The sequence below is a fragment of the Chiloscyllium plagiosum genome, unplaced genomic scaffold, assembly GCF_037043375.1.
Source record: "Chiloscyllium plagiosum isolate Xiang-an unplaced genomic scaffold, Cpla_swu_hap1 HiC_scaffold_9, whole genome shotgun sequence".
NCBI lineage: Eukaryota > Metazoa > Chordata > Chondrichthyes > Orectolobiformes > Hemiscylliidae > Chiloscyllium > Chiloscyllium plagiosum.
This window is the reverse complement of record NW_028270147.1, coordinates 74092948-74108050: the sequence shown is the minus strand read 5'-3', so window position 1 is coordinate 74108050 and position 15103 is coordinate 74092948. Positions and strand designations below refer to the sequence as shown.

Genomic DNA, 15103 nt, shown 5'->3' with positions numbered 1-15103 from the left:
TTAACAAAGAAAATAGGACCCTACTTATTGCGATCTTTACATTTTCACTCATACTGTTTTCATAGGAATAAAATTCTAATAATGTATTATTCACAGCACATAACATGAACATGGAAATGAAAGAATAAGAAAAGTCAACTGATCACCTGTAATTCCCTTGCTTCCTCAAGTTTTCGCTTTTCTGCTTCGTCCAACCTCTCTCTCCATCTCCTAAAGATGCCATGACAAATATTTTCCATTGTCACAAAACGTTGGTAACAATACATCAGCTTTATTTGTCCATTTCACACAATAATCACCAGAACCAATGCATTTAGTTCAGTGACCCTCTTTGGGGAGTCAAAGCTGTAAGCATGTTTAACAAGCTATTGTAAGACCTGAATATATATCTGTGTGTGTGCGCACACACACACACACACACACACACACACACACACACAGTAAAGCTGTACAAACTACACCCTGCTGGCTAAAGACATAGTGATCATAAATAATGCAAAATTCCAATTTTCGATTGCCACTTAAAGACAAAATGCTTGATGGCTCAATGAATGCAGCATGTTTTCTGGCAAGTAGCAGTACTAGAAAAACTTATCCTATATAAATTAAATTGCTGCTATATAATTAAGTACACAAACAAACTACTGAAGGAATACAAAAGGAAAATAATCAATGAAATAATTTCTACTTAAATAAATTGAAGTGTGAGTTAAGATATTGTAAAAAAGAGATTCAACTTAATTATGCTTTAAGACTAATATTTAGTTTACTCTTATCCTTTTGTCTGAAATAACTAGATATAAATAGCACTACTATTTTGATGTATTAGCTAAAATTTTAACCAGAATGAATTGATTTTAAAAACTGGGTAAATTTTGCAGTAGTCTCCCTTTGGGAATCCCTTCAATAATATGAAAAGCATTGCGGATCTTACAATTGCTCAGATGACACAAAGTCCATATATTCTTTCAAATGAAGAAATAATGGCTGTAAGTTTGCCTTATGCGAACCATAAGTTTAATTTGATAAAAGTTACCTCGACACAGAAATGTAGTTTGAAACTGCTCAAATTTATAGAGAATTACAGCAGACTTTGAATTGTGCAGATGGCTAAGCAATGCCTTACCACATTTAACTTTTGATAACCACTTACTCTTGAATTCAGTACATTGTACTTTATGTGTGGAAAAAAAGGGCTGTTGCATCATATTAGAAATTAGAAAATCTGCATTTGTAATTCAGATATAACACAGCCAAATTGACAATTCCTCACAACTTTGAGCCCCAAATCTCAGACATAAACTCTCAGTCAACTCTCTTTTACTTTAATTAGCTCCGAAGACGTAGGTGATACTAGAAAGGACACAATTACTGCCCATCTCTAGTTGCCCAGTTGCATTGGGTCTTTTAATTAAGCAACTGCAGTCCTTGATCATTCTTCCACAAATAGTGCTGGATGTGGATGCAATGATATTGATCAGGTGATGACTTAGGAATGGAGATACTAGCCACAATGATAATGGGAAAGTTATCAGTGATGTCTTTCAATTGATATGCATGTACAAACGGACTAAATTCAATCAATTATGAACAATCTATTGACAAGATGGGCTCGATAATCTAAATTTCTTTTTACATTTCCAGACTCAATATCCCAAATCTAACATAAATCATATTCACCATCTTACCTTTGTGCTTCTGCCATTTCCTTCTCCTGTTGATTGAGCTTCAACTTCAGGGCTTTTATTTCTTTTTGGGATGCTTTATACCTCTCAGACTGAATTCCTTGGCTACTCATCTGGGCAGCTTTCAACTTCTCAATTTCTAATTTCAGATCTGATTCAGCCAGAATCAAAGGGGAATAAAATTACATTCCTCAAAACTCTGTGGTGAAAAAACCGCAACTGGCTACAAAAATGTCAATTCTATCAAAACTTTTCCTGTTCAGATTGTAATACATCAGTAAAAAACAGTTTTTCCTTGTAGAAAAGTTTTGTAATGAAATAGCAAAATTTATTTTCTATATATATTTAGTTGAAATCCGAGACAAAGGTACAGCACCACCTGCTGGACAATTTAAGAGGTGAATCTTCCAAAATAAGTCTTCAATGTGGGTTTGATCATTACAGGGCGAAATCAACTTAAAATCAAATACTTTTCAAGTTCAAATTCATTTCAATTGTTGCAAAGTATAATACTGTCATCACATTAACTCTGGAATAATGCTGATCATTAGTTCATGTAAAGTAAATACTGAATCTATTTTCCTGATTACAGCTTAATTTTTGGCCACATTGTTTGGTTAAGGCCTAATGAAAAGCATTTTGATAAATCCTACATAAAAATAACCCATGCTATCTTTAGGTTCTCACTCGTACCATTCTGTGATTAGGAAGGAAATTTCCTCCACAGCACAGAAGTTCCAACATTCAAATATTTAATTGTTACAAGTGTATTTACAAGATTTACAAGATTATATAAACTTAGAGATATAGAAGGTAAAATATAAGTGGCGAAATGCTAAAAAAAGTCAAAGAATAGCAGAGGATTTATTTATGTCACAATATATTTGGTCTCAAATGACCAATCTATTTCTAAATAAACAAAAATGATTTGACTTTTTAGTACATTACTATACAGGTTTCAAATGATGAAGGATAATGAATACTGCATAACCCAAAGGGAAAGATACTGAAACTATTGAAATTTGACTGTTTTCTGGAAAATAATCCAACCTTGAAGCTTATGCTACTTCTTATAACTCCAATTTCCATTTCAAAACATTCATGTCAAAGCAATGCACACCTCCACGTATGTTAATTTGTAAAGAAAATGTCAAACAACCTCTGATCAATTTTGCATTCGAGTCCTCATTCACTTTTGCGACGTTGATAATCTGACGAGCCTGTTTGGCATATCTAAGCGTACTAAGAGTCTCTTCCACATTAGAAGCAGATGGACTGATGGTAGCTATCATAGCTGTTTTTGAATTGCCACCAAGACTGTCTTTCAGTAACCTACACCAGGATTCAAATGACCAAAAGAATAAGTGAATTAAAATGTTATTAAGCAATAGAAAATAACACACATGCAGAAAATACTAGAATGCATTAGTCATATGTAGGAAAAATCTAACTTTAATCTATCAAGTATTATTTTACATTAACGGTTAATTAGTCTTGTTAAAGTAATTTCCTTTTACATCATTTTCAGTGCTTAATGCAATTTACTCAGGTCAGTTTTGACACATAGTTAAGCATCATAAGTGACAGCAAATGTAAAGGCCATGGAGCTACAACAATCTATTTACGTTTACTTCCAGCATGGTATGCAAATCAGAACTCACCATGTTAGCACTGATTCCCTGTAAGGTATAAAAACTTTCTTCTTAGCCTGAAAATATTCTGAAAGTGCAGATATAACTTTTCCCAAGGTGAAGAGAGATTTGTTTATGCTTACACCTTCCTGTATGAAAGAAAATTTCAGTATTTCAAAGTTAAAGAATGGCACTGTAGTGATCTAGAAGCTATATATGAACTAGAATACTCAAACTAGGCAGAAGATCATTTGGTATGAATAATCTCTATTTACAAAATTGCAATCAATGGGTCAGATTTAGTGCAGTAGAAATATATCATTTCTTTTGTGAACGCAAACCGTGAAGCCAAATGATTGCGTCCACATTTGATGGGTTTGTTTATTAGTGTGCCACTTTTCCTGTGGAAGGGACACTGCACCATAATGTAAAATAGCAATACCAGGAGTAGACAGGTAGAGTAGAATTAAAGGGATCAGAAGATGGCAAGGAAAATCTAGTAATTTACAAGTCATCAGAGCTCGATGAGATTCGGTAATATTTTGATTTTTAAAAAATCCTACGAGACCTTCAAAAGTGATTCTTGCTTTCTTTAGACAAAGATCCTTATTAAGAAGCAAAATGTTCTTCCTCTGCTCCAAAATACAACAGTTTAATTGAATGCATAGCTTTAAGGGAAAGACATTGTCATGTTGTCAACTTTGATAACCATTTGATGGAAACTATCCTTAAAGATACACTTTCACATTGTTGTCATCAATCCATTAGTTGTCATTGGCCAAAATATGAAAGATTTTGCACAAACAGAATATCTTTGGCTCCAACATGGTAGAGAAATAGTCAGCATGGACTAGAAAAATGTAGTCAGCCAGTACACATTCAAAAATGGTCATTCATTACAATTAAATTTCACTAATAGATGTTCCTCAACAAACATAGATGATATGATACAAATTGGCAGGATACTTCACCTCTGCTTTAACTGCCTAAAATGTAAATCTCTACCTTTACTAGAACAATTGAAGAAGACATCTAGCAAAAGCAATGCATGAAATCAACAAATGTTATACTTCTGAATTCAAACAGCCAGCTCAAGAATTCATGAGCAAATGACCAAAAACAAGACACCTACATTTCATGAATGAAACAGGGATATGCTGACAAATCTGGCATCGATTTCCTATCCCTAACTGGTCTTGATATAGAGTGATGACAGGTTGCTTTCTAGAATTGCTGGAGTTAGTCTGATGAAAGTGATTTCACAATGCTGTTCAAGGATTTCAATAAAGGAGGATGGGAAGCATATGTCCAAAGAGGGATTGTGCATGACTTGGGTTGTGGTGAAGTACACATCTGGGAAACAAATCAAAATAATCCAATAGAGAGGAGAAACCAAAAAGTGAGCAAAACTGCCAATAACTAAACAAATGGTGCATTTTGCTTCACTGTTTCCGTACTCCCACATTTCAAATCAAAGTAATAAAGCAGTATTCCAATTGTGCTATAGATGAGTCACACGGTCAGCAGTTAATTACATTTATACATTGCGTCCAAAAATTTCACAGTGAAGAACAAATATATAGAAGATTAACTTAACTGATTTAAGACAGAACAGGAGATTTTGCTTTTACACAGAGTTAGGAGGTATAGAATATGCATTTAACATCTCAATAATTAGGAGTAAATTGGGTGAGTGGTTCAAAATAAATTTAAAGATTATGGGAATAATGCAGCATTAAGGTACCACACATGTGATAGATGCCAGATAATGGGTTGAGTTTCCAGGACCTGTATGTTCATTGCGATGCAATTTTTTGAAAGGTCTAAGCAAAATATAAATAATATCCATAAACCTTATTGACAGAGAGCAGCTTTCCAGTAGAAAACAGTAATTGTATAAATAACATTTGTGCCACAACAGTGTTGGCCAATGGCCATTTTCAACAGAAAAAACTAAATACCTCCCTGTGACATTCAAAAGCATAACCATGAATGTCTGGTACCTTCAGTACCAGAGGCAGATTTGATTCGGCCATTGAAATACTGCGATTACAAGAGTAGATTGGAGACTGGGAACTCTACAGCGAGTAACTCATCTCCTGATTCTCTGAAACCTGCCCATTACCTACAATGCAAAGTTAGGAGTGTGATGGACTTTACAAATTGCCTGATTTTGATGAGTGCAGCTATGACAACATCAAGAAGTTTAAAGAATCCAGGATCCAGCAACCCACATGACTGGCACTTCATCCACCATTAATGTATAATTGCAGCAGTGTATCCTACATACAAGATACACAGTGCAACAACTCAACGATCCTTCAGCAGCACCTTCCATATCTGCTACTTCTACAACTTAAAAGGATAAGGGCAGCTGATGCCTTAGAACACTGGGAACTATATTGCTAATGCTTCACTGTCACTGGGTCAAACTCCTGGAACTCCTTTTCTGGCAGCACCGTTGCCCTCCCTGGCCCCAACAAACCACAGTTATCCTAGAAGGCAGCTCACTATCTTCTAAAGAACAATTAGGGATATAATTGCTGGCCTGACCAGCACTCCCTCAACCCATGAAATGAACAGAAGTATAACTATTTGTAGATAATTAATCTTTGCAAAGTTCATACCTTTAGTCGATCACCACTGGTCTGAGCTGTAAAGCATCGTTCACTTCCTGCAAGATCCACTAGATTTATTTTGCTCGTCACACAGTGTTCATGTTCCTCCTCTTCAACAAATTCTGTCTGCAGGCCAAACACAAAAAACTTGAAAAGCCCATTAATTGGTTGAACAAAGCATTTATAGCATTACTAATCATGCTGAAATTGTTTACATAACAAGAACAATCACATTAACACAAAGGTTATCAAACTGCCGTATTGTATTATTCATTTTTAATAGAGCTGCTCAGATTATACATCATTTCCAGAATGCCAGCTTTGTACTTTTTTTGTGTTCATTTTAAGGAATGATCTTCACTCCTTAGTATTTGTAACAGAGTTAATGTGATACATAAATGCAATTTCCAAAAGTGAATGTAAATGTAAAATTAACACAAAATAATTTAAACTTTATTATAGTGATTTTGCACCTTGGTCTGTGTCATGATGAGTGTGAAGACCGAATGAGACCTGGAACTCTTTTCATTCATGCCTGTGGCTGCAGTAGCTCTCTGCTTATTCCCTAGCTCCAGCCAACCCTAAAGCAGAAATTATTGTTTTAGAAAGTAAGTGCAAGTACTTATGACAGTTCTCTGCAACATACAAAAATTAAACTGTACATAGCCAAACTTTTATGTACTATAAAGAAAGATTAATTCATTTTGATTTTAAAGAACAGATGTCATGCTTACCTGAACATCTGCATAAGAGGTAACAACATTCCTGGAAAATAACAAGAATGTAATTGAGAAAAAGTAGAGCATTCGTACTTACGATATTTAAACCAGGCTTTGGAATTTCTTCCAGACCATGAAAGGTATGATTTAAATCTTAGCATTAGTTAAGTGTAATAAATTAATACTGTTCCATGTTTACAAATGGGCAAATGCTCAATTTTGCAGAATATCAAAGTCCTGGTTTGGTTCTGCATACACAAGTAGAAATTTCCATACCAAAATATCTCAGTGACACTGATTCATCAGTGTTTAATGCCTCAGAAACAGAGGACATGAGTTAAATATTCTACTGCTTCAGTCCCAAACATTGACCATGCTAAGTACAGAAATGCAAAATCCAACCTGCGCAATTAGCTTTTCTTTCCACCATTTCTTTGAAGAAAATGATCTTTATCTGGAAGTATGATTATTTATCTAAAATGAGGAAAGCATTCACTTTCACAAAGCTTTAAACTGAATTTAAAACTCTCAATTATTTACAAATATGCTACAGTAATAATGAGGTCGATGAGTAACATTCACACCACCAAGTGCTATTGCCAACAAGAGAGAATCTCACCATCTCTCCATGATATTCACTGGCAATACCATTGCTCGATTCCCATACCCCTACACATCCAGGAAGTTACCATTGACCAGAAGCTGAATTCCACTAGCAACATTAAATACTGTGGATAAAAGAGCAGATCAGAGGTTTGGGTTCTGAAGCAAGTAACTTCCTGCTGGAATTCTTAGCCCAGTCCATGTCAGAAATTTGGTGGAATATTTTCCAGTTTATTGGATGAATGCAGATTCAACAACACTTAAGCAGTTTGAGACTATCCTGAACAAAAGAAACCACTTGATTGACACCCAATCCATCACTCTAAATACCAACAAAACTGTCAGCCTTCAAAGCCCACAGTTGCTATCAATCAACAAAAGGCAACAAATGCATAGGAACCATCATCTGCAAGTAACCCTCCAAAATGCACCATTCTGACTTGGGATTATATCATTCCCTCACCATCACTAATTAAAAATCCTCAAACTCCCATTCTTTCTGCATTATGAAAGTACCTACATCATATGGACTGTAACAAGGGTAATTAGGGCTCGGCAGTAATACTGGCCAAGCCAGTGATGCACATATTCCATTAAAGAATCAATGAAATAAAGAAACATTAACTTCACTAAACAATCGAGAAAACACTCCTGACAATGAAAGAAACAGCTAAAGGCATGACTCAAACAATTTAAGTTGTTATCTAAAATGTGGACAGTGGAAGAAAGTTATCTGAGCAAAGTGTTAATACATAGCAGAAGACTCAAAAGGAGAATTTCCCAAATGATTTTGCACTCCATGGTTAAGGATAAAATAAATTCTTATCTAGGTGATGAAAAAAAGGAAGAAAACTATCATTCATAAATACTACCACTATATTAAAAAAAGATGCGAACAATGACAAAGTACACAACCCACAGTATGAACTAAATACCCATAACTTACAAAGAAAGATCGGCCACAAAGGGTCCAAAGACCGGATGTTCTCTTACTCGGAGCTACAGGCAACAAAACAGTGCGCAATTAGGCATTAGAATAGTATCACAATATAATCTATAATATATGCAATACAAACACTATTAGCATCAACCCAACTGTTAAAACTTGAGGATAAAGTCATTGGAATATTTGGGCCAGTCAGAGACAGAAAACCTTATTTCACACTTGATTACATTAAAAATTACACAATTAACTTCAGATACATTCTTTACATGGAAATTCCTGGACAGGGGCCTCCTCCTACACCCCTGACCAGTAATCCATGAATCCAGCAGTGAAGAATATTTTTTGCAGAAAGCACATCCCCTTGTGTAGCAGTCAGTTCCCCTTTTTTTAAATTGAATGTCCAGCAGCACTGACAAGCCCTGTGAAATGGTAAACATGCAAGGCCAGGTGGCTTGGATGCCGGGGAAGTAATGTCAGTAGCATGCAAGGTTGGTTGGATTCTAAGTGAGTGAGTTGGGTCAGGTGTCAGGCAAGTGACTGAATACTTAGGTTAGCTCAAAAGGTCAGAAGGAGTATCAGGTTTGACAAGTGGGAGGGGCTGTTGGATCCAAATGTATGAGTTTAAGGGTGTGAGAAAATGTCAGGCAGGCAATGAGGGGTGCCAAGTCTGACAGCTGGGGCAGGTTGGTTTAACCAAAGGTTTTCAGACTGGCATGGGGTGGGCTTGACAGGGTCAGGTCAGCTGAGATGTGAGGCATCAGCTCCAGCAAGATCAGATGGGAAGAGAGAAGCTGGGTTGTGTGCACATGCATGCGCAATCAATTAGAGTCAAGGTGATAGGACTGGTCGGGAGAGGAATTGGTAAGGGGGGGGGGGGGAGAAGGGCTACTCAGCAGTGAGTTTAGATGGTCAGTTTAATAGTTACACAAGAGTTTAGACATGATTTTTCATCCTCTAACATTTTCTGGGTAATTGCTGAGCTAAGTGAGTTGTAACTTTCTAATTTCTGACTTAAATTACTCTTTTGGAGAGTTCTAGGTGGAGGAGAATCAATGACCAAAACGTTCAATTTCCCAGGCAGTTCTCATGGCTTCATCAGTTTCAGGGATTCTAAACGGTCCCAATGCACAACTCTATTTAAGTTAATCCAATAACTTTGGCCAACAGCTTCCCAGTTTGACATTTTAATAGAAGAAGGTTCTTCCTGCGGCTCAGCCTACAATGTAAACAAGTCAGGATGATCCCAAACTTAATTCTGCATTGAGACGATTCGTTTCAGGCAGGGTGTTGAATTAAGCAAGACAACTGGCTTTCATACATATACTATAAACCGACTGACTCCCACAGCTACCTAGATTACACCTCTTCCCACCCTGCCCCCTGTAAAAACGCCATCCCATATTCCCAATTCCTTCGCCTTCGCCGCTTCTGCTCCCAGGAGGACCAATTCCAATATCGAACAATCCAGATGGCCTCCTTCTTCAAAGACCGCAATTTCCCCTCAGACGTGGTTGACAATGCTCTCCACCGCATCTCCTCCACTTCCCGCTCCTCCGCACTTGAACCCCGCCCCTCTAAACGCCACCAGGACAGAACCCCACTATGCCTCACCTACCACCCCACCAACCTCCAGATACATCGGATCATCCTTCGTCATTTCCGCCACCTCCAAACGGACCCCACCACCAAGGATATATTTCCCTCCCTACCTCTATCAGCGTTCCGGAAAGACCACTCCCTCTGCGACTCCCTTGTCAAATCCACACCCCCCACCAACCCAATCTCCACTCCAGGCACCTTCCCCTGCAACCGCAAAAACTGCAAAACTTGCGCCCACACCTCCCTCCTCACTTCCCTCCAAGGCCCCAAGGGATCCTTCAATATCCATCAGAAATTCATCTGCACCTCCACACACATCATTTACTGCATCCGCTGCACCTGATGTGGCCTCTTATACATTGGGGAGACAGGCTGCCTACTTGCGGAACGTTTCAGAGAACACCTCTGGGACACCCGCACCAACCAACCCAACCGCCCCGTGGCTGAACACTTTAACTCCCCTACCCACTCCGCCAAGGACATGCAGGTCCTTGGCCTCCTCCATCGCCAGACCATGGCAACACAATGCCTGGAGGAAGAGCGACTCATCTTCTGCCGAGGAACCCTCCAGCCACAGGGGATGAATGTGGATTTCTCCAGCTTCCTCATTTCCCCTCCCCCCACCTTTTCTCAGTCCCAGCCCTCAGACTCAGAAGGCCCTCAGACCCTTCTTGACCTGCAATCTTCTTCGTGACCTCTCCGCCCCCACCCCCTCTCCGGCCTATCACCCTCACCTCCTTCCACCTATCACATTCCCAACGTCCCTCCCCCAAGTCCCTCCTCCCTACCTTTTATCTTAGCCTGCTTGGCACACCCTCCTCATTCCTGAAGAAGGGCTTATGCCCAAAACGTCGATTCTCCTTCTCCTTGGATGCTGCCTGACCTGCTGCGCTTTTCCAGCAACTCATTTTTAAACTGGCTTTCATTCCCAGATTAATGTCAAGGGAAATGTAAAACTGGCAACACTTCAAATTAGCTCACTAACTTAATTGGAAATTGAATTTTCAGAGACTGTAGTAATTTTCTACATCTGCTTAATGATATACGATAGTTTCCAGTTTAGGAGTCGGCTCGTAACTAAGAAAGAGGCTGTCTCAAAATTTACAATACAAAACTTTAGTTCACTATATGTAGTAAAATAAAGACCCAAGTCCAGAATTTACATTCTACAAGTTTCCATTATCTGGCATTGCAGGGTTAACAAAATAAAAGTTAGGAACAATTCTATGAATTAAAATGTAGGAAATGCAACACCCGCCTATTTGATGACTCCTTTTCCACTGGCACAGAGGACCTTCTCCCAGTACAAGATTAGAAGCAGAAAGAAAACAAAAAAAAGTTGCTAAATGTCTTCCATCTGCCTTGGCAGACGACCAAGACTGACACCAGCAGAAATCAGAGCCTCTTACTTTTTCTCTCAGCCTAAGAATATCATAAATCATACAGAATTACTGTGGTTCTGTTCGCCGAGCTGGAAGTTTTTGTTGCAAACGTTTCGTCCCCTGTCTAGGTGACATCCTGAGTGCTTGGGAGCCTCCTGTGAAGTGCTTCTGTGGTGTTTCCTCCGGCATTTATAGTGGTGTTTCCGCCGGCATTCAGAACCACAGCAATGAGCACCTGGGCTACAAATCTTCTCACAAACCATAAAGAATTACATTTAAAATAGCAGTGGAGAGATAGAGTGAACCTTTGGTCTAACTGTGACACCCTCATCTCTGGGTGTTATATCAAATTCAGGCTTTTAACGCTAGTAACGTAAAGTTAGAAAATATAAAATAAACATTGATGAAATTAACAATTCACTTCATACTCACAGATTGCTTTGCTTGCATCTTTGCATTCCCTCCAACCAACAAGTCATGAATTTTCTCATTGTAGACTTCAAAATAGCTCATTTCAATATGGTAGATGACCTTTGAAAAGTCAGAAGAAGTATAACCAAAATAATATTTTATTTGCAACTCCTGTAAAGAAAAGGCTTTTCACATTAAGGTCAGATTTATTGCAAATGCTTCAGTCGTGAAAATACATGACCTGCGATCTGTTCAGTGAAACAAGTAGCTGAGTAAACAGATCAGAATATTGCTGGTTTTAAATTTCTAACTTTAGTCTGAAATATCTTGATGGGAATTTTCACCTTTCCACCAAGTGGTAAGTTACAATATGCCTAATGCTGACAATCAACGGTGGTTACATAGTCATCAACAGGCCAGCTTTTTAAACCCAAATATTTACTGAGTTCAAATTTCACCATCAGTTCTGGTGGGGTTTGAATCCAAGTCTCCAGAACATAGGCCTGGGTCTGTGGATTACCAGTTCAGTGACATCACCATGATACAACCACCTCCCAAATTTCTTTGCTCCCCGTTACTACTTCTCTGGCATCATTTTCCAGCAGTAAAATGTCAATACTTGGCTTTTATATATCTTAAAAAAACTCTTGCAATCTTCTTTTATATTACGAGGTGGTTTGCCCTCATATTTCATATTCTGCCCTCTTATTGGTTATTTTAGTTCTCATTTGGTTTTTAAGAGCTTCCCAAATTTCTGGCTTCCCACTAATTTTTACCACATTGTATGTTTTTTCTTTTACCTTTTACTTTTTGCTGCCCCAGATTTTCCTTGTCAGCCATGGGCACCTCATTCTCCCCTCAGCATATATCTTCTTTCTAGTGATGAATTTCTGCTTTGCCTCCCAAATTACCCCCAGAAACTCCAACCATTGCTGCTCCAAGGCAGGTTCACTGCCTTCCCTGCTAAACTCCCCTTCCAATCAACACTGACCAGCTCCTCCTTCATGAGTGGTAGTTACCTTTATTAATTGTAAACACATTACATCTGATTCCAGCTTCTCCCTGTCAAACATACAGACAAAAAAAATTGCAGATGCTGGAATCCAAAGTAGACAAGCATCAGGAAAGAAGGGTCATACCTGAAAACATCGACATCTCCACCTCCTGATGCTGCTTGCCTTGCTGTGTTCTTCCAGCCTCCTACAGGTCTACTTCTCCCTCTCAAACTGCAGTGTGATTCTATTATATTATGGTCATTGCCCCTTTGGGTGTCTTTCACCTTAAGCTCCTAAATCAAGTTGACGTCATTCCACATCACCAAATCCAGAATTATCTGCTGCCTCAAGGGCTTTATCACAAGCCACCATCTCAGAGACATTCCACAAATGCCTTTACTTGAGATCTGCTATCAATCTGATTTTCCCCAATCTACCTATATATTGAAGTTCCCCATGATTACTGGAGTAGTGCCTTTCTTACATGCCTTTTCTATCTCCCAATTTATTTTATTTCTCACATCCTGGCTACTGCTAGGAGGTCTGTATACAACTCCCATCAGTGTCTTTTTTCTTTGAGGTTCCTCAACTCAACCCACACAGATTCTGCACCTTTCAACTCTATATCATTTCTTGTTATCAATTTAATTTAATATCTTACTAACAAGGCAAGTTCACCCTCTCCGACTGTCCTTTTGACAAGACGTGTATCCTTCGACATTTGGTTCCCAACCCTGATCCCCTTGCAGCCATATTGCTATGATACTCACAAGATCTTGCTCAATTTTAATCTGCATTACAAACTTTGCCTGATACTTAAATGCAGGCAGTACACAAAACATCACCCTCAGTCTTACATTGACTGTCCTCCTTTTCATAGTTGTTCCGTATCTGCTGCGCCTGAACTTAGATGCCTGACTCTTTCCATACAGAGTCCGAGTACTTATCCGGAGATGTACATAACCTCTATTGAGCCCTCCCCAACTTTAACTTTATCCATAAATTTCCATAGAAGTGAAAACCCCCACCCCAACAACTCCCACTATTTAGTTTTAAGCCCTATCCATAGCCCTAGTTATGCGATTTATCAGGCCTCTGGTCTCAGCATGATTCAGGTGGAGCTCAGCCCACGGTAAAGATCCCTCCTTCCCGAATGTTGGTGCCAATGTTCCCATGATGAAGGTAAGGAATTTGATTGGCTACCTTGGTAACTGGAAAGAAATATTTTATTTATGTTGTGACCTATGATGCAGTGGGACTAGAGTGACAAGGCACTCCTCCAGCCTTGGTCATAACACGGACAACATATCTGCTTGTTGTCAATTTGTTGTTTCTCAGAACCTGGAATTTAAACACCAAATCAAAATACTGATATTGCTGAAAATCTGAAGTAAAATCAAAATGCTGAAAATAGTCAGCAGATCAGACTGCATTTGTGCAGAGAGATATAATTAATAATAAGTTGAAAAGAATAAATAATAAGTTGATCTTTCAGCAGAGCTTGTAAAGTTAGAGATACTACAGGTTTTAAGCATTTACAGTGAGAAGGGAAGGAGAAAAAGGCTTGTGTAGTCATTAAGTGACAAAAAGTTTGATGGTACAAGATCAAAGGAGTTAGCTAAGCATAGAAATAAAAGTACAAGTCTACAGAAAATGTAAATGTGAATAACAAAATCATCACTAAGAACTGCTACCCCAGGATGAGAGGAGGGATTATAACCTCAACGAATTAAAGCAGTGAGAGAAAAAGGTTCATTATTTGGAAAGAGCGCTTGGTGGCTATAATGTCAGAAAAGGGGAAATAGAAGGAGAGGTATACTTCTCCTACGTTTGTACAGGAAAGGGAGTGGATGATTGAGGTGATAGCAGAGTAGTCCTTTCTTTCAAATTGTCAAAAAGGGAAGGTATGCTTAGTGGTGCCATCGCCCTGGAGGTGTCTGAAGCAGCAGTGGATTATCCATACATCATGGAGGCTTGTGGGTAGGAAGGTGAGGACAAAGGAAACTCTATCATTATTCTCTATCATTATACACAATGTGTTGAGAGCAGAAGTATGAGAAATGAAATGGACACAGTTGAGGGTCCTGTCAAATACAAAAGAGTCCTTACGTAAGGAAAAAAAAAGACATATCGAAGAAGGTATGGTAAGTGGCATTAAATGCTAGTCAGGAGTGTGGTGCTGGAAAAGCACAGCAGGTCAGGCAGCGTCAGACGAGAAGGAGAATCAATATTTCGGGCATAAATCCTTCATCAGGTTTTCCTGCTCCTCGGATGCTGCCTGACCTGCTGTGCTTCTCCAGCACCACATTCTCAACTCTGATCTCCAGCATCTGCAGTCCTCACTTTCTCCAAGGCATTAAATGTGACAAAACCTGAGAACTGAGAAACTGGAAGAGTCCACATAGAAAGCAGGGTGGGAGAAATTGTATTTACAGGAGTCAATGGATACATTGTAGATATAATCAATAGTTTAAACTCAGCAATGGAGCAAGAGGATAACGAAGTAAAGGAAGA

At 38.6% G+C, this 15103-nt stretch overlaps 1 protein-coding gene across 3 annotated transcripts in view; it reads right to left on the bottom strand.

The window, feature by feature from the left end:
- The window catches only part of kif14 (kinesin family member 14), a 107523-nt gene that overhangs the window by 70156 nt on the left and 22264 nt on the right, over positions 1 to 15103 (bottom strand). For all 3 annotated transcript variants that reach the window (XM_087990805.1, XM_043699739.2, XM_043699742.2), the window contains exons 5-13: positions 11616 to 11714; positions 8203 to 8255; positions 6669 to 6699; positions 6408 to 6515; positions 5944 to 6060; positions 3347 to 3465; positions 2845 to 3017; positions 1689 to 1836; positions 147 to 210 (exon numbers count right to left, since the gene is read on the bottom strand). In XM_087990805.1, coding sequence (XP_087846931.1) covers positions 147 to 210; positions 1689 to 1836; positions 2845 to 3017; positions 3347 to 3465; positions 5944 to 6060; positions 6408 to 6515; positions 6669 to 6699; positions 8203 to 8255; positions 11616 to 11714 — 912 coding nt within the window. The remainder of the gene's footprint in view (positions 1 to 146; positions 211 to 1688; positions 1837 to 2844; positions 3018 to 3346; positions 3466 to 5943; positions 6061 to 6407; positions 6516 to 6668; positions 6700 to 8202; positions 8256 to 11615; positions 11715 to 15103) is intronic.